The sequence below is a fragment of the Alnus glutinosa genome, chromosome 9, assembly GCF_958979055.1.
Source record: "Alnus glutinosa chromosome 9, dhAlnGlut1.1, whole genome shotgun sequence".
Classification (NCBI taxonomy): Eukaryota; Viridiplantae; Streptophyta; class Magnoliopsida; order Fagales; family Betulaceae; genus Alnus; species Alnus glutinosa.
In genome coordinates this window covers 25,049,224-25,069,211 of record NC_084894.1, presented here as the reverse complement: position 1 = coordinate 25,069,211, position 19,988 = coordinate 25,049,224, and the positions used below count along the sequence as shown (strand labels likewise).

General features: G+C 36.0%; 3 protein-coding genes and 1 non-coding gene across 5 annotated transcripts; 1 reads left to right on the top strand and 3 right to left on the bottom strand.

Moving 5' to 3' along the window:
* Positions 1-4,231: 4,231 nt before the first annotated feature.
* Positions 4,232-6,543, top strand: LOC133877384 (uncharacterized). The gene is made up of 2 exons (XM_062315661.1): positions 4,232-5,030; positions 5,146-6,543. Exons 1-2 carry the CDS (start codon positions 4,318-4,320, stop codon positions 5,909-5,911), a joined length of 1,479 nt encoding a protein of 492 aa, XP_062171645.1. The 5' UTR covers positions 4,232-4,317; the 3' UTR covers positions 5,912-6,543.
* Positions 6,268-9,381, bottom strand: LOC133877388 (uncharacterized). Its single transcript, XM_062315666.1, has 6 exons — positions 8,921-9,381; positions 8,105-8,201; positions 7,458-7,621; positions 7,285-7,348; positions 7,139-7,199; positions 6,268-6,541 (listed from the first exon to the last, which is right to left on the bottom strand). Exons 1-5 carry the CDS (start codon positions 9,041-9,043, stop codon positions 7,183-7,185), a joined length of 465 nt encoding a protein of 154 aa, XP_062171650.1. The 5' UTR covers positions 9,044-9,381; the 3' UTR covers positions 6,268-6,541; positions 7,139-7,182.
* Positions 9,382-12,643: 3,262 nt separating this feature from the next.
* TRNAS-AGA (transfer RNA serine (anticodon AGA)) lies at positions 12,644-12,725 on the bottom strand. The gene has a single exon. It is a non-coding gene; the product is annotated as a tRNA-Ser (tRNA).
* A 1,957-nt stretch (positions 12,726-14,682) lies between these two features.
* LOC133878176 (protein THYLAKOID ASSEMBLY 8-like, chloroplastic) lies at positions 14,683-16,858 on the bottom strand. Of its 2 annotated transcripts, none has more exons than XM_062316689.1 (2): positions 16,396-16,858; positions 14,683-15,420 (listed from the first exon to the last, which is right to left on the bottom strand). In XM_062316689.1, the coding sequence occupies exons 1-2, from the start codon at positions 16,825-16,827 to the stop codon at positions 15,031-15,033; spliced, it is 822 nt and encodes a 273-aa protein (XP_062172673.1). In that variant the 5' UTR covers positions 16,828-16,858; the 3' UTR covers positions 14,683-15,030. The 2 variants fall into 2 exon arrangements, with proteins under 2 accessions (XP_062172673.1, XP_062172674.1); XM_062316690.1 differs by having other exon boundaries at positions 16,414-16,858.
* Between the last annotated feature and the right edge of the window lie 3,130 nt (positions 16,859-19,988).

Sequence of the window (19,988 nt, the reverse complement as noted above, 5' to 3'; positions counted from 1 at the left end):
TAGATGGGATTTGATTTTGAAGTTTCTTGCGATCTTGGTCTTAACTCAGCTTGGGGTTGTGCCACCTAGCTACCTCCTTACCAAGCAATCTCTCTCTCTTTCTACCTTGAATGTGTTGGAACTTTTTGAAGAAAAATCAATGCAAGATTATGGAAGGTTTTGTTCCCGTTAGGGTAGAAATCCAATAGAAAAACAAAGAGAAAATGGTTGATCAGAAGATAAAAGTAAGGGTGCGTTTGGAATTGCGATTTCGTAGACAATAAGTACGATTTTAAACCAAATCGCAGAACATAGATCGTTTGGGAACTGCGTTTTTAAAACTTGCGATTTGAAAACGTAGAAAATCAGCTTTTTCAAATCGCAAATAAGATGGTGCTTTTTTGAAAACGGAGGATTTTAAAGGTAAATTCGCGATTTTAAAGGCTAAACTGCGATTTTGCCAAACGCTTAACTGCGTTTTTAAAAATCACTTTTTTCAAATCGTACATTTTAAAATCGTTATTTTAAATCGCACTTTTTGAAATCGCAAACCCAAACGGACCCTAAATCTTGTCCTCAAAGTACCGGGGCCGGCCAGAGTCTTAGGTGGATTTGGCGGCCTCTTAAGGCCCCCAATAAGAAAAATATTAATAAAAATTAAGAAAAAGAAGGCCTTAATTATTATCAATACACTTTAATAAGACTCCAAAATATGGTAAAAATAAAATTAATAAAGGCATTATTATAATGCAGGGGCCCCGATTTAAGAAGGCCCCCAATTACGAAATATCAATGAAGATTTATTTTCAAAACAAAAAATAAATAAATTGAAGGCCTTAATTAATTACCAACGTTAAAAAAATAAGACTTAATTAAGATCAACTGTAAGTCCGGCTAACATTCAAAAAATTAATTACACCTTAAGTCCAACGTTCAAGAATCAATATCGAATAAAATAAATACTAAGAAGTAAGAAGATGGAAAGTCTCATTAAAAAAAAAAAATTAATAATAATAATCAAGTTCGAAAGAAAAATATAGAATGAAAAAAAAAAAAAAAAAAAAAATGCTAAGAAGTAAGAAGATGGAAAGTCTGGTTCAAAAAATAAGACTTAATTATTAAGTCCAAGTGTCCAACGTTCCTTAAGTCCAACCGGCTCCAACGTTCAAGGATGAAGAATCAATATAAAATATATAAATAAATAAATGCTAAAAGGCAAGAAGATGGAAAGTCTCTAATTAAGTTTTCAATATTTCAAATCCTACCCTATAAGTTTTCATTTTTTTTTTATAGCAATTTTTCTATCCAAGTCGATGTTATTCAAATTTGAATTTCTCTCTTCTTTTCCATTTTCATTCTTTCCCTATAACTTACCATTTAAGTCCTTAAAATCATTCCATATCTGATCAGTGATTAAAAAAAAAATGTTAGTTACCAAAAGTCCTTGAATATTTGGTATGATATATAACTTACTATCCAAATTCTTGAATTCTTATTAAGCATGACTATTTGGTATAATATATTATTTGCCGTTAATACTGTTAGTAAAAATTTACAATCAAAAGACATGCATATTGATGTTGCTATAGATCAATTAAGAAGTCTTATTTCTTATTTTAAAAATTACAGAGAAAATAGATTTACATCTGCTATGATTTCATCTAAAGAGATTGCAACTAAAATGGAAATATAACATGTATTTCATGAAAAACGTATAATTCGTTGAAAGAAACAATTTGATGAGATTGTCATAGGCTTGGCAATTCGGGTTCATGGGTCGGGTTTGTGTCAACCTGATTACATAATCGGGTCCAACACGAACCCGACCCAATTATTAATCAAGTCGAATTCTTAAACCCGAACACGACCCGTATATCAACCGAGTTACCCGAACACAACCTGAGTAACCCGTTGTGAAGAAGAAGAACTGAAGAAGGCAAAAGCCAAGAAGCTTCGTCCAAGACTCCCGAATCATGACAATCGTCCAAAGAAGAAGAAGGATGAAGGATGAAGGATCGTCTTTGACTCTTTGTCTGAACCCTAATCTCCGTACCCACCCCAGAACGGCAAAACCCCAATTCGCATTGTAGTCACAGGAGAAAACCAAACAAGCAAACAACACAATCCAACGAGAGAAGCAATCCAATCCGGTGATCCCTATGGTTTCCAAATCCAGATTGCACGGAAAATCGTGTTCACAGCCAACAAGCAGTCAAGCACCAAATCTAGGGCTCCCAAGTTCGCAAACTGAAAACTCGAAAAGACAGCGCTGAACCTCAGATGGCGTGAACGGTGAACAAGCCGTTGGGGACGATGCCATTTTGGAGGGTTGCGTGGTGGAGCTCACCTTCGACTTCAAGAGCTGAACTTCAACGGTCGTTGCTGCGTGAAGTTTCTGGTTATATTTTCAAATTGTCGAAGTTTCTGGTTATACACAAAGAAATATAACCAGAAAAGGCTCAGCTAGGTTTCTACAGTTTCTTGAAGTTTCTTTTTCTTTTATATATATATATATATATATAACCGTGTCTGGCAGGTTACTCGCCGGTTGACCCTCTAGACGCGATTATAAATGGGTCATAATCGGGTTGACCCGATTACCCAAACCTAAACCCTGTATTTTCATGTCGTGTTTATGTTGGGTTTGTAGGTCGTGTCAAAAATTGCCAACCCTAAATTGTCAATGACAAAACAACACAATCTGCTGAAAAATCTTTTAGAATTAATTATTTCTTATATAATAGATCAAGCTATTTCTTCAATTCAGAGTAGGTTTGAACAATGTTAGATATATGAAAATATTTTTGGTTTTTTATTTAATTTTAAGAAATTAAAATCACTAGACCATGATAGTTTTTGCAACAAAAAAAAAAAAGTCTTAATCTCGAAGGTTTTCTAAAACATGATATCTATTATGATATTGATGGCTTAAATTTATTTTCAAAACTAAAAGTTTTAATAGAAATTTACAAATAGAAGAAAGTGTTCCAATTGACATATTAAATTATATAAAAAGACTTGATTATTTTCTTAATGCAAGTATCGCTTATTGAATTTTATTAACAATACCAATTGCAGTTGCTTCTGCAGAAAGAAGTTTTTCAAAATTAAAATTAATAAAATCCTACCTAAGATCAACAATGTCACAAGAAAGATTAAATGGATTAGCCTTATTATCAATTGAAAATGAAATGTTAAAAAAACTTGAATATAAAAACTTAATAAGTAATTTTGCATCCCAAAAAGCGAGAAGAATGAATTTTAAATAAAAATGTAATTTTAAATTAAATAATATTTAATTTACATTTAATTTTAAATAAAATGCAACTTAAACTTCTCGCTTAAGGCCCCAAAATATGTCGAACCGGCCCTGCTTCTAACCCCGTCTATTATAGACCACAAGCAACTCGATCTTCATGAAGAGTAGCACCCTTTCTCCTTTTAACTTTCATGGAAGTTATCTAATAAGTATAGAGATAACCACACTTGTTTTGGTGTGTGATCATCCCTTAAACACGCCATCACCATATTGTGCAAAATCTCCAAGAGGCCGGCCAATGGACATGAGAAAAGTTTCAATTGCTTGCAATTGTATTAGAATTCAAAGTAATGCTATGTACTTAACTCTCATCTCACTCCAATCTTATTAGACCGATGTGACAATGTTCATTAGATCTCGGATCAGCCTTTATTTAAAAAGGAAAAAATTTAAGAACTTATAGACACTGTTACATCAGTCCAATAAAATGAGAGTAAAATGGGAGGCTAATATTTAGAATTACTTTAAAGTTTATAGGATTTCTTTTTGCACTTATCATTTCTTTATCAGATGATACAAAAATCTGATAATGTACTCATGACCTGTAAGGAACATTTTCACCCTATTATCAGGCAAGCTAATACAATCAAAATGTAGTTGTTGTGCAAAAGACCATGATTACGATAAATAAGACCAAACAATTATACACACAAACAACAAGATTTGTTTTCTTACTATATTCTGAAGGAGGGAGATAACTGGGGCAGGCAGAATTAGTCAATCGGGTCAACGATGTTGCTTTTCAACCAAAGTTCATCATCTTCTATGAAGAAGTTAAGTCAACTGGTAGAGGCCTTCATTCCAGGATGGGCTTAGCCTATACTAGCAGAAACCACGTGCAAATGCCTTTCGGACCAGAAACAGAGGAAAAAAAACACAATATAAAAAGTTAGTGCAACTTCATCTTACATAAACTATTGCAATTTTGTCCAAGATCTATTTTTGATATCTGAAACTGAATTTCTCTTCCATTTCTTTAACTGGGTTCTTCAAGGAAGAAATTGGTAGAGTTGCCTTCCATGGCAAATAATCATAACACTATTTTGAGTTTCCGTTTTCTCTGCTTCATCATCTTCATCCTCTCTGCCTTCTCAATCATCTCATTCCTATATTGGTGTCACTGCTCAGACTCAGTGCCATGCTATTCCCGTTACCAAGTAACTGAGCAAAAGCAGAAACCGAATCAACCTATTAACCTTCTTACATTCCCTTCTGCATGGAATCGTCTTTCCTTTTCCTCTGAACCGCCTCCAAAACTGCTTAAGATTGCACTCTTTGTCAAGAAATGGCCTGACAGATCTCATGCAGGAGGGCTTGAACGGCATGCCTTGACTCTACACCTTGCCCTGGCTAAAAGAGGCCACGAGCTTCACATTTTCACCACATTTTCCTCAAACTCCTCCTTCCCGATATACCCAATGGGGAATTTATATTTTCACCTCTCAAAACCAACAGCTGCGGGATATCTGGACCAAGCTTCTGTATGGAAGCAATTTCAGACTCAAAATTCGTCCAGAAGGCCTTTTGATGTTATCCACACTGAGAGTGTTGCGCTCCGGCATACACGATCGCGGTATCTGACAAACTTGGCTGTTTCTTGGCATGGGATTGCATATGAAACCATTCATTCTGACATCATTCAAGAAATTCTGCGACCTCCTAAAGAACAACAGGCACACGCATTGGCTGAAAGAGCTATGAAGGTTGTGGAAGAGGTGAATTTCTTCCCAAGGTATTGTGAGAATAGTAATAAAAAGGTATTGTTAGACAATACCTTATGAATTTCTAATTTCTCTCTTTAATCCTCTTTAATATTTAATTTTTTATTACATTATGAATTTCTTCAGGTATGCCCACCATGTTGCTACAAGTGATCATGCTGGAGACGTCTTGAAAAGAATCTACATGATCCCAGAAGAAAGAGTTCATATTATTCTTAATGGTGTAGATGAGGAGATTTTCAAGCCAGATGTTACAAAGGGAAATGAATTTAAGCAGAAGTTTGGCATTCCGGCTTCTAAGTTACTGGTTCTGGGAACGGCAGGGAGGTTGGTAAAGGACAAAGGACATCCGCTAATGTTTGAAGCTCTGAGGGAAATGTTTAAGGAAAATGAAACATTTCGGGAAACCAGCGCTGTTCTGGTCGCCGGCGACGGTCCTTGGGCCGTTAGATACAGAGATCTTGGGGTAAATGTTCTGGTTCTGGGGCCGCTGGAACAAGCTCAACTGGCAAGGTTTTATAATGCTATTGATATTTTCGTAAACCCAACTCTTCGAGCTCAGGGGTTGGATCATACTCTGTTGGAAGCCATGCTTTCTGGTAAGCCTGTAATGGCTACAAAGCTTGCCAGCATTACAGGGTCTGTGCTGGTTGGCACAGAAATAGGCTACACTTTTTCACCAACAGTATCTTCATTAAAAGAGGCTCTTTACAGAGCTTGGCTTGATGGCAGAGGAGTTCTGGAGAACAAAGGTCAGGTTGCTTTCCAGAGAGGTTTGGAGTTGTTCACTGCCACCAAGATGGCTGCTGCATATGAGAGGCTATTCCTCTGCATATCTAATGGTGGGAACAAAAGTAACAATTATTGTCAATACCACTCTCCACTCAATTAAAAAGGGAACACAACACACCACAAATGGTGGTGGTCTAGTGGTAAAAGCTTAGGAGGCCGGGTAGTCAAAAGATCGAGTCTTGGATCCCCGGCTTGAGGGAGCGCCAACGGATCTCCCATCTTAGTAAGTCCGTCTAAGCCTCTTCTGCCATTAGTTTCCTAGCGGATAGGAGGCTACTATGGTAGAGGAAGATGAAAGAGGAAGGAAGCTGTGGCCATCCCTAAACATTCAACCTTGTTAGGTACACCATGGATCGTTATTGTGGAGGTAAGCTTGGTTATTTTTGTTTATTTTCTGTGTCATTTCAAATTTTCATCACTTTATTTGGAAATTACAGGTTAAAATATGCCTCTATAGAACGCAAATTGAAAGATATCAGCCACTGGATATTAGGCATAATTGCATAAAAATCCATGGGTGAAACTTCAAGCATTTATATTGGCACATGTGGAAACAACTCAAGGCCCTTTTCTCCATCTTTTATCGTAATTACAGCTTAAAAAGAGCACATAAACATTGTTCAACTACATTGACCACTCTTTTTTTTTTTTTTTTTTTTTCTTTTTTAACTACATTCGCTACTTAATTATACTGCATATCTGCCTGCATATCACCAGGCTCCACAAACTCCTGCAGGAAATACAAGTCGATAAGTAAGAAGACACATGAAATATATAATTAAAATAAGAGATAAATTAAATATACAAGGTTCAAATTCAGTATCTTTATTTTGATACCATGTTAAAACATATATTATCTCAAAAACTTAAGCTAGTAGAAAATGAGAATTTAACGTGACTGGTATTTTTTTCTTAAACAAAAAAAAAAAAGAGTAAAGTTGCCTCCCCCACTATTTTCCAAGCCACTTTTCTCATATTTTTTCCGCTTTCCTTCAAAAGAAGCCACATAAAGCAAGCATATATAAAACGGGCATCCATCTTTTCTAACCCACTCCCCACAAGTACTAGATTTTTGTCTTTAGTTTTCTCTTTTCAAAACAAAAATATTAACGAACAGCTGAAACAAAAAACACTCACAAAAACACGAACAGTTTTTACCTATATGTCACATCAAAACACATTTTTAAACTAAAAACAAAAAACATTTCCCAAAACGCATTAACAAACAGAACCAAAAAACACTTTCCACTCTTTCTAAATTTATGGAGATGTTTGATACAGTAAGAAGGATCAATTTACCTCCTACTCTATACAAATTTTGCCGTACCTTGAAAACAGATGGAGAATTCTTATGCCCGGGAAGGCAAGGCCCTAGTAATAAAGTGAACCTACAGAAATGACAATCAGTTAGCATATATTTGCATAGAATCTTCTTTAATTTGCAACCAAACTCTTTATCCACAGCATCATTACCTTGCCACCAATTTCCTCGAGACGCACTGTTTCCATTTTCATCTTCTGCCCCATGTTCCTTGAACTAGCTCATCACAAAGACATGACTCACAATCAGTCTCACATATCATATGATCATCAACTAATCAGACGGACAATAATAGTATATCAATTATCAACTGATCAAGACTCACTAGAGGGTATCCAGAGGTTTGGGTACTTGGGGACTGGGAATAGATGTCTTGCCCACCATAATAAAGAGATGAACTTAGATGACATGGTTCCACTCTATCTTCTTGGAAAATTGAACTCCTGTCCTTGTTGGGAATGCTACTGCACGCACCCCCGCTACTGACAGCTATATAGTTTGAGAAAAATGCAAAGTTTTGAGGCAATATTCTCCAAACAAAGTTTTTGCATTAAAGGTACTACTCATAACTTTGTTACAAGCAGACGATAATTCTGGAGATTTCAGGGAAGCATAACCTATAACTAGAAGTTCACAGAATGTGAAAATGCATCCTTAATGTCACTTAGTAAATGAAGGTTCAAATAATTTTAGCTCTTCTGAATATGAATTGGGCATAAATGGCATGCACTTAAGCAAAATAGGTATTGTGGAAGAAATTTTTTTCCTCTGAAATAAGGTCCAATATATATGTTCTCGATGTGGCGAAAGAAGTATGGAGGAACAGCAAAAGGAGCTAAATGAGCCATATTCTTGATGTGGCGAAAGAAGCATGGAGGAACAGCAAAAGGAAATAAATAAGCCTTATTCTTGATGTGGCGAAAGAAGCATGGAGGAACAGCAAAAGGAACTAAAAGAGCCTTGATCATGAACCTGGAGTCCCTTGTTTCATGTTCCATGTTTGAATTTCTGGATTTTGTTTTTGCCAAGATCCTGTTACCTCAGTGCTCGGGGAGTTCTTCCCAACCACCTGAAATCACAAAAAGAAGAGTTTAGGCATCATTAATGGCGCACATAAATCCCCTGGAAGAGCTGATATCTTCCCACGAAGAAAGCTCTGGAATTGTACACTCAACTCCTCTACTCCATCTGAGACTGCAGAAATCCTATTTTTGCCATTTACACACTTAACTTGAGTCTCTTGAATTTAAAAACAAACAATAAGTATAGTAAAGAGCCAAAGAATAAAAAGAATAAAATGCATGAACTGCATACATGCATGAGAGAAAAAATCCTCATATTTTTTAAGCCAAATCTTAAGTAATTTTTCTCAAGTCTTTTGGTTTTGTCGAAAGTTCCTCAACCAAACATTCAAAACATGAACAAGCAGGGGATGTTTGGGCAGGAAATGGGATCTACTCCACAAGTTCAGAAGCACAAACAAACAAATTAATTCAAGATTTGTAACCATGTAATAAAAGCCCACAAAAGTAATCAAAGCAATAATAACAACAACTCCTCACTTGAATTCTGAAAAGAATTTCCAAATCAGACAAAAATTAAAATCTTCCCTGGCTTTCTCCAATACTGCGCTTAAATTAAAACATAAGTTTAACAATTACAGCAACATAGATAGAACTTTCAATATTAAAACAAAGTACGAATAATTCGCAATAAGCAAAATCTATCATAATAAACAAAAGGAAAAAAGAAACCAAATACATGAAATTGAAAACAGTAGGATTATACCGCTGATGGAGGCGGAAAAATGGACGCAAAAGATCCCACCGACGATGATGGTGACGACTCCTTGGCACCAAAAAGATCAGCAGTGAATGAGGAAGGTGAACACCCCTTCTTCTTACCCTCCATTATATATATCTTTCCTTCTTTTTCAACCCAACAAACAAAACCGACTCCAAAAACAAGAAATCGAAACAAAGAAAGACCCAGTTGAAAGACAAGGACAAGACTAGCAGAAAAAGAAAGCCCCAGTAGAGAAGATCTGCAGTAGGTGAGGTGAGGTGAACCAAAATTGCTTCACAAACCATCATATTTATAGTGACAGCCCTACAGAAGACGGCACTGAACTGTGCCACCCATGTGCCATCATCGCCAAAAAGAAAAAGGCGGCTTCCTCTAACAGTATTTTACAAGATTTTCGGACTCATTCCACCAAAGTTAGGAAATTTCCATTGTATTTACTATTTCCCTAAACACTCTACCACTCCCATTCCCACTTTCTCCTCTATACAATATAATATCATATCATCATCTTATTTTCCTCGAAAAATAACGGATAAGTGCCACGCGGGGTCCATAGACGGTCCCAAGTGGGCTTCGAATTTATCGCCATGTGTCCCCAGCGGATAATTGCAACCTATCTCTTCTTTTTTGTTTTCTTTTTTTTTTTTTTTGGAAGGATGCAACCTCTCTCTATGCTCGATCTCTAGGAATCACAGAACTTCATGTCCATATTCTCCGACCCCATTTTCTTCTCCTGGCCAATGGGTCTTTCCCGGAGTGATTTTCTCGGATATTGGCTTCCAATGCTTTCGAGAGGGCGAGAAAGTGAAAGAAATCTCAAATGTTTCTGATCCCACCAGAAGATAACAAGATAAGGTTGTCTTTTCCACTCAACCTCATTCGGATATGCCATCAATCATGATCGTCTTTACCGTCCCAAATAGTTGACCCTATTCTCAAATATCAAAGTAGATTCTACGAAGTCCATAACTACGAGTCTACGAACCACATACTCTGTATGTCAGCCTTCTGGTACTAGGAAATCTGAGATACCCACGTGATTTACGACCAAGAGGAAAGACAGACATGCATGAATAGGATCAGATTCTGTCTCTGTTAGATTTTATGTATATATATTGCTTATACGTTGACAAATCATATATTTCAAATTTGAAAAAAAAAAAAAAAATGATTCGAAGTACTTTAATTTTTACTGTACTTTAATTAATTATTAAATCAATTATGATCTGCGATGAACTTTATTCATATGAGTGAAATTAGTATATGTTAATTCATCGGATTTAAAACGAGAAAAGTACAATTTATGAAATCCGGATAAGATCGATCAACTCGTCATGCATGTACCCATTTATTTATGTAACATATTCTGGAGGATCTAAATCTCTGAGGTGGCTATTCTTGGATTGGAGTGAAATTCCATCTTAGTAAAAGAGTACACTTAGTACAATTATTGCTTTGATTAAGTTTTTAATCATTAATTTAGAGGTTGATTGGGGTAGCCGATCGTACAGTTGACTAGATATATTCATATTCCCACACGCTGTCCATTTGCATTGTCACTTCTGTATGATTATGATTTTAAATTGATATATGTTATTAGACTACGTCATTCATATAAACATTTTAAAATATATATAATACTAAGTTTATTCTATTAAAATTATATGTATTTTAGATAAATATTAATTTAATAATTAAATTTCTTTAAATTTGTTTTGGGGAGTAAAACTTTATCTACTTAACGATCAAAAAGCACAAAACGTGGCCAATTAAATGAGAATCTGGACTAAAGTTGATGGGGAGGCTGCTATTAAGGAAGTTTCTTCGAAAGAGCGAAAGAAACCCCAATTTAACCGATGAATTTTCAAAGAACATTTTGTTAGGTTTTTATTATTAACAAATTACTAAAGCAACTCCTAAGCAACTTCCTAAAAAATTCATCATTTTCTTAAGCAAAATTTAAAAGAAAAACTACTACTGCTGCCTGCTGGTGTTCTTAGCATCCCATTATATCAGAAAAGAAAGCCATCAATGGTCCCTTAAAAAATTAAAAAAATAAAATAAAATAAAAAATAAATCAATGGGATGTATTTAATAACATTTTTTTTTTTTTTTTTGTGATACGACATTTGGCGGATTTATCCTGGAGAAACTGTTGCAGTGTCATGTAGAACAGTAGAATGGAATTTCCGACCTGTTCTTGGTCACTTGTACCTCGTATCTTTGTCTTTTATCCTTCGCAATTCCTTTTTTTTTTCTTTTTTTAATTTTGTGTGGATCACGTCATCATTATTACTTTCTGAGAATATATACTCCACCTCTTTAGTGAGACATATAATCCCATAATAAAATACTTTCTTAATTTCAACTCTGAGGTCTAATTGAGTTTGCGATTTAAAAAATTACAATTTTAAAATAGTAATTTTAAAATATATGATTTAAAAAAATATTTTTTAAAACGTAGTTTAGGCTTTAAAATTTTACTTTTTCAAAAAAAACATTCATTGCCTGTGATTTGAAAAAACAGTTTTCTACGTTTTCAAATCACAATTTTTAAACGGTTCATCTTCTACGATTTGATTTAAAATCACACTTTTTTTATCTACAAAATCACAATCACAAACACACCCTTAGCCTCGCAAAAAAAAAATAAGGAAGAAAAATTTTCGGTCTGCCTCACATGGTGGATCCCTATCTCCTTTGTTCAGGGTTTAATCATCGGACTCACAACTTGGCCACTTGACCCACGAGTGTGAGATATATGCGAAACCATTATTAATGCTAATCTTCTTTTACAGTATCTTCTAAAACTTCATGTTATTTTGGATCTGTGCCTATCTAATCACCATCTTAATCATATGGAAGAATCGTGTAGGAATAAGAAATGCAAGTTTTTTTTAAAAAAAAAATAATAATAAAAAAAAATTAAGTTGCACTTGGCACAAGAAATAGAAAGCTCTAGAGCCATGACTTTTGGCATGATAATTCAGTTAAAAAAAAGCACATAAAATCTGAAAGAGCAAATAAGAAGTCCTAATTCCAGCCTTGCTTGGGGGTTACTAGCTACCACAATACTATTATATGGTTGTGGGGTAATTAGAATTGCTCAATTTGCACTCTTTTCCTTTGTCTTTTTGGGGGTCATACTAGTAGGGCACACTTTGGAACCTATAACATAAACAGGAAGTTTCACACTTTCACCATGTGCAAGCATAATTCATTGGTACGGTTCAACTTTTCTTGTAGCCAATAAGGCAGTTTTAGAATATATTATTTGGGTTTGGAGGAGAAGAAAGATTTTTTTAGTAATTTTAATGTTTAAATTGCTGGCAATTTGAGTAATAAATGTGAAAAAATTCCTATCGGATATATCTGTCTGAACAAGTTTTTGGCAGTTCATTTTTTCTATTTGGACAGGTGGACCCATAAAATTTTTATCACATTTGTTTCTTAAATTACTAACCATCCGAATAAGTTGAATAACAAATTATTGGAAACCCATATCTGACAAAATGTGGCATTGAAAAGAAACTAAGGAAGGGAGAAGGATTATCAAAAAAAAAAAAAGGTGTGAAATCCCATATCTGACAAAATGTGGCATAGAAAAGGAACTAAGGAAGGGAGAAGGAATTTTTTTTTTTGACAAAAAAAAGGTGTGAAATCCCGTGCCAAAGTCATAGACAAAAAGCTTTAACAAGAATAAAACGTGGGCGGCAGGATTCGAACCTGCGCGGGCAAAGCCCACATGATTTCTAGTCATGCCCGATAACCACTCCGGCACGCCCACTTCGTGTGACGTTATCATGAAACAAATATATATATATATATATATACACACCAATACTATAAACATATACAGATAAAAAAAAATTTTGAGGAATAATTTAAAATTTGATAAGAATGTTAGTAATTAACCTAATGATAAATTTTTTTGAATTATAATCTAGCTCATACCAAAGATGAGAGGTTTACAAAAGACTAAAGAGTAAGAATCATAGAGTTAGGCTACCCATTGTACACAATTTTGTAGCAAAGAATCATAGAGTTAGGCTAAAAGAGTCCAAAAAGATTAAGACGTTGTGTGACGTAATTATTGGGATAAGAAATTTTTAGATAACTTTTCTTCGTATATTATTTTCTATTGGGAATCTAGAAAGAATGAAAGATCATCAGAATAATTAATTGAAGTAAAGTGAGATAACTTGTATATTTTATTTTTCATTTGGAAACCTTAAAGGTCACTATAACAAACTCCTTTGCGGTAAATTAACCCCTTCCCCCTCCCAAAAAAAACAAAAAAAAAAAGGACGTCCAAAACGTGTTACTAAAAAGAGAAAAAATAATAATAATAATAATAATGAGCTAGAAGACGTGTTGTGACGTCATTTTAATATTACAATAACAACTTTATGCATTCTCATCTCTTCGTCCTCACCTTCATCTTCTCGTGTTATGGAGAGTTCAAAAAGTTTATAGAAGTACTAACTTTCATGTCCACAATGTGATAAAATGGGCCCCTTCCGATCCTTTGTAGGAACCGTTTCCATCTCCTCCCGCCTTTGTACTTGTCAATTTGGCTTGACAGCGGAAATGACTCCTTGCTTAGTTCTTCTTTGTACTCTTATTAGAAAAACACTCACTAATGATGAAATTTACTTGCTAACAAGGAGTAGCCACCCCTATTTGCAGGCCTCCAAAGGAGTGGGGTTGGGTTCATCAGACATGCACATCTATGGAATGTATACACACAAATTTACCCCATGACTCACGCCTATAAGATTAAGAAGAAGAAGGTAGTATAGGTTGAATGTACTAAACGAAAAATAAAATAAAAAAATACCCTGGCGAGATGTGAATTAGCTCTTTAATCATAGAAACAAAAGAGCTCTTGTAATACATCACAGTTTATGTTTGCTTTTCAATTTCTCTTTTTTCCAGATATCCGAACTTTAAAAGATAGCAATGTTTCATCGCTCACAATTCAACTCCAAAGAGAACTCATCTCTTGCTTCCCTTTTCTTCTTTTCTTCAGAAATAGTGCTTATGGCCTGCCAAAGTCTCACCATTAACTGGTTGAGATATGACCATGTTCTTCAATAATATGAGGGTTAATTTTACGTCCCGAAACCAAATGAAATCCTTAGGAAGAAGAAAGCAACTAAATTATATTCAAATCTATTTTGGTAATGTCCTTAGAAACAAAGAAATCAATACAGCAAACTAAATGAAGCCAACTCAATCTGATAATCCAAGCTCTGGTCAATAACATACATGCAAGACTGCTGAAGCTCAGCTCTCAGTAATGAAACAACAGAATATGGAACATACAAAAACACTGAAGCATACACACAGTAACTGGAATAGGAAAGCTCTGGCTTCATTTAATGATGCTACTATCTACCAAATCAAGCTGACAAGTGTGATGCATTCAAAGGCCAACAAAAAGTTGCATCAGGTCTAAACCAACGTTGGCACACCATGAGATAGAAGTTTGAAGCAGTTAGACTTCCAACTTAAACACCCTGAACCCAAAAAAGGAAAAAACAGACAAATAAACAAAACAAGGCACTGCCTTACTCTAAGATGTTGAGCTCATTCTTATTGGCAGTCAGGCATATTTTCTTCCATGCAGTTTCAAATATTTCATCATTTGAAGGAGCAAATTAATCTCATTTCTCATGATGTTAATTATAGGTCTACTTTGTATCGGGAAACAAGATCCAACCATGTAATAACGCACTGTCTTCAAATAGTAACAGATTTGGTCATATAATTGTTCCTAATAACATAAATGGAGGATACAACTTTCACCCTATCTTTGGCTTTACATTATTTCCTCATTTCCTGACATCATTAAACTGTTTATATGTCTTAAATCTTTAATATATTCTTTCGATAACCTAGTCAGGATAGTGCTTTCCTGACACAAACGTTTTTTCTAAAGGATTCTAACACCATTTTATCTCAATATGCTAATCTATATTCTCACAAAAGACATTGTCAGTGTCAGAATAATACAAGTAAAGGAATGGGTTATCACAACAAAATATAAATAAAAAGGACTAAGAAAACAAAAGCACTGAATGGTAACCTCAGCGCATGCCAAATATCTCTTCTGGAGGATCATACACATGCCGCTCGGGAAAGAGCTCTTCAAAATCTTGCTTGACTCTGTTTCTTAAAAGGGGGTGTGGCAGAAGTCCCTTCAACAAAATCCTGAATGGCAACTCCTCCGGTGGATCTGGAGACTTCTTCATGTCTTCAAATATGTTCATTGCATCTGCAGGAGATCCATGCCTCAAGAAGCCCCTGATAACTTCAGCATATGTTTGAGAATCAGGGAATAAATCCTCCTTTCTCATGTCTTCCCACAACAGCATTGCATCATCCATCTTTTTACATCTCGCTAATGCAATAATCAGGTCCTTATACAGAAAGACATCGGGCTTGTACCAGTCTTGCTTCTGTATAACCCTAAATATCTGAAAATGTATTGAATTGCTAGTGAGCCCAAGTGTATAGTTGTTGTTACAATATATAAACAACCACACAAAAATCTAATCACGAGATTACAATTAAATGGAATCAAGCATAAGATGACAGAGATTACAATCAAAGATAATAGTCTAAGCAAACATTTTTTTCTTGATTATGAAGAAACATAACTATGAACAAAATAAAGCCATATTAGAATTGCAGATATGGTTTCATATTGAGGAATGAGGATGGCAGGCAAGTGAGAGTTAAGCAAAGGAACAATAAAAGATATCATTTCACATGAAGGCCTCACTGAGAGAGTGAGAGGCATACTAAACCCAAAATGTGAACGCAAACTACCTGATTCTCAATTAATAATAATTTATTTAATACCCTCATTCAGAAACTAGTAAAAACTAAACAGTAACCCAACAAAAGTTACATATTAAAAGAATAGAAAAATGGAACTAAAAATATGATTCTTTAAAAAACAGGAAAAAAAAAATGGGGGTGCATTGGACAGTATTTCAATGATAGAAATGCCAACTAAAAGAGCATAAGGATGCCCTGCAACCACACGCTTGAGCTAAGTTGATAATTTTAGTGGATTGCTTTTATCAACGAAGCTTCCATTTAACAGGAAAGTCAAATAATCCTCAAACATTATCAAATCAAAGCATATTAGAAGTTTCCAAGAGCTGACATTTCCTTAAAAGCATTTTATCGAACACTTGCAGGGCATACTCACTCTACTGCTCTTCTTAAAGAGCTATTCTACAAAACTACTCTTTTTCGCATTGTATGAAGTAAATTCCCCATCAAGAAGATCGCTTTAACATATCAGTGCAACAAAATGACCATTTCAGTAGAGAGGGGGAGAGAGTTAAAAAAGGTGACATCAAGAACCCAAAAGTAGAATTTAATAGCAACCCAAATGATAATGTGAAATAGACAGCACAATTCAAACTAATAATCAAGACCTTGACAGCCAAAGAAACCTCTTCCTGGCGCTCAAGCTCGCCGAGAACAGCAATCATCTCCATCTTCAAAAGCCTCAGCACGTGGGACTTGATGAACTTCTCAAGCTTCTCTTCGTCATCCTTGAACCTCTTCAATCCCAGTATCACAAAAAGCGCTTCCTTCCCAATCAACTTCTTGCCTCTCCAGAGGGGTCCTCTGGGCCTCCCATCATGGTATAGCCTAAAGGGAGTGCAATAATCGGCTCCTAATGCTGGAACTTTGGGGTTTACAGGAAATGTGGGCTCTCTAATGGGTGCTCTGGTTAGGTTCCGAAGCACTGTCGCAGCGAAAATTGGGTTTCTTAGTCTTGAAAATGCACGGGTTGCCATTGGAGTTACCACTGTGACCGAGTTGATCAATGAGAGGAATGGGAGTGTGAGATACAGAGTCATGTACCCAACGAATACGCAAAGTTTACATCATTTTTTTTTTTACCAAAAAAAAAAAAAAAATCAACCAACCAACCAAAATTTTCAATTTCTATAGCAAACGCCGAAAAGTGTGATTTCAAATAAAATTGAAATGTATATCGTTTAGAAATGCATCTTTAAAAATTTGTGGTATGAAATTGTAGAAAATTTTTTGTTTTTAAATTGCAAGTAAAAGATGCATTTTTAAAATGTATAATTTTAAATGTTAAATTGCAATTGTAAATATTAAATCGTGATTTTACTAAACATTTAGTTATGTTATGAAAATCGTATTTACGAATCGAACATTTGAAAAATTACTATTTTTTAAATTTCACGTTTTGAAACTGTAATCGAAACAAACCTTACAAAACAACGACATATAATTTACATAGATCAAAACCAAAACAATATAACGTATAAAAAATACAGTTTTAACAAACCAAAAAGATGCATGGCATGACAACTTAGTATCACTGTATAGTTTGTTTTGACAGTTTCAAAACTTATAGTAAAAATAAATAAATAAATAATGATCTTAAAAATGTAGTTCATGAAAATGCAATTGTTAAAAGTAGTTAAGTATTTAGTGAAATATGTTTTTTAAAAAGGAAAAATTATATTTAATCCCTAAGTTGTTATGCAATTTCAATTTAATATTTAAGTTTTCATTTTGGGTTAAATACCTTACACACCCTGCAGTTTACAACCTTTATTTTTTGCTCCCTCAGTTTTGCTTTTTTTCATAAGTGGTATCTGTGCTATGGGAAAAGACGGAGATAGTATCTACGTCCATTTTTCCGTCCAAAATTGACGGATTTCCACGTCAGCAACACGTAACACCATTAAAATTGCGACACGTGGCTGCTATTTTATTTATTTATTTTGAGGCATTTTTTTAAATTAAAAAAAAAAAAAAAAAAAAAAAAAAAAAAAAAATGTAGAGCCTTTGGGCCACATGGGAGTGGTCAGCCACTCCTATTTTGGCCAAAGTGGTTAGCCACCTCTAAGGCCAGTTTTTGGGGTGATTCGGCCCCCTTAAGGTTCAAAATGTCTTCTTTTATTATTATTATTATTATTACTATTATTTTTTCACTTTGACCCTTGGGGGTGATTCAGCCGGCGCCCTGAGCCACCCCTACTTTTCTTTTCTTTTCTTTTTTTTTTTAAAAAAAAAAAAATTCTCAAAAAAAATATATGACAGTCACATGTCGCAATTTTAATGGTACCACGTGTCGTTGACGTAGAAATCTATAAGTTTTGGACCAAAAAAATGAACGGAAGTACTATCTCCGCATTTTCCCATAGCACATATGTGACGTCCCACATCGCCTGGGAATGAAGATGTGTTTATATGTATAAATACACAATTTATGACGCAACGCGTTTTAAAGCCGTGATTGTCATGAACCTATCAGAACTCCACAATTAAGCGTGCTTCTGCGAGAACAATCCCAGGATGGGTGACCTCCTGGGAAGTCTGGTTTTGGGAGCCAAAAGCGGACAATATTGTGTCATTGGGGGTGGGTCGTTACAAATGGTATCAGAGCCATTGCCCAGCCTAAGATGGTGGGAGCGTGCACAAGCCCAATGAGGAACGCTAGCGAGGACGCTGGGTCCAAAGAGGGGGTGATTGTGACGTCCCATATCGCCTGGGAATGGAGATGTGTTTATATGTATAAATGCACCATTTATGACACAATGCGTTTTAAAGTCGTGATGATCATGAACCTATCAGAACTTCGTAGTTAAGCGTGCTTCTGCGAGAGCAATCCCAGGATGGGTGACCTCCTGAGAAGTCTGGTTTGGAGAGTCAAAAGTAGACAATATTGTGTCATTGGGGGTGGATCGTTACAACATATGCCACTTATGAAAAAAAACAAAACTAATGAGGCAAAAAATAAAAGATTTAAACCACATGGGGCAAAAGGGTATTTTTTTTTTTTTTGAACAAGATAGCATTTGCTATCATATATTGCTGAAACGCCCCAAGGGCAAAGAACATACATCATGAGAAATAAAGGGACAAGACCCCTTTACACTCTAAGTCAGAAGGATCTGACTTAAAAAACAGCTGCCTATGCAGAATCATCAAACCCTACTAGAATTACATTTAAGCCTCCCTTACATTAACGCTCACACTCATATAAAAGAGGGCCGATCTAGCATCTAGCCATCAAAAATTCTAATAAACTCTGAGTAATACACAGCCAGATTGTACATAGCAACAAGAGGATACACAACAACACAGTGCAGAAAAGACCAACAAACACAGCAACCGGCAGAGGAGACAGAGACGGAATCCGCCGGAGACGGCGGCGCGTGGGAAACACGCGCCATCACCAGCTGCACCCAGCCATAGATCCGCCACCGTAGCCCCCATCCCCAACGAGCACGGCCAGAAAATGGTGGAACGTGGCCTTCACGCGCACTAAAGAGCAAAGGCCTCTTTGGAGTGTACAGGCCACGCGCCGGTCACCGACGAACGACGTGACACGTGCTTCCGGCAGCAGGAACGGACGGCGACGGAGGACAAGGCTGAGCGGCGCGTGTCTTGAGAAAAACAGCGGGGTGGAGTAGATCTGGCTCCAAAAAATCGAAGTAACCCTTGAAGAAACAGGCCAAAACCACCGCTAGGAGACACGAAACGCCACCATATCCCCGCGCTGGGCACCATGCTTTTAGCTTTACTGCCAGACAAAAGAAAGGAAGAAAAAACCAACACAAACAACAAGCCACCATAGCCTCTAGAGGCTAGGGGAAAGCAGCCACCACCGGACTAGCCGGGGGGAACAAAGCTCCACAGCATAGAGGCTGGGAGAAATCAACTTCCACTGAGAAAAAACTCAGGGAGGGAACAAAAGACACCTTAGTCCAAGATGACTAAGGGGCACAAAAGGGGCCGGGGGGAGGAAGGTAGCCTCCCTCCCCCGGCAAGCAAGCCTTCCTGGGGGTGTTCTCTGGAGAGGGTCGAGAGAGAGGATTTGTGGATCTTTAAGCGAACAAAAAGGTCAAAAAGGAAAATATCACGGATTTGCATGGCAGAAGGGTATTTAACCCTTTCATTTTCAACAATTAACTACTTAGGTTTGCATATGGTTTCAAACAAATCTCGACTCCCTTCGTCAACTTACTGTCCAATT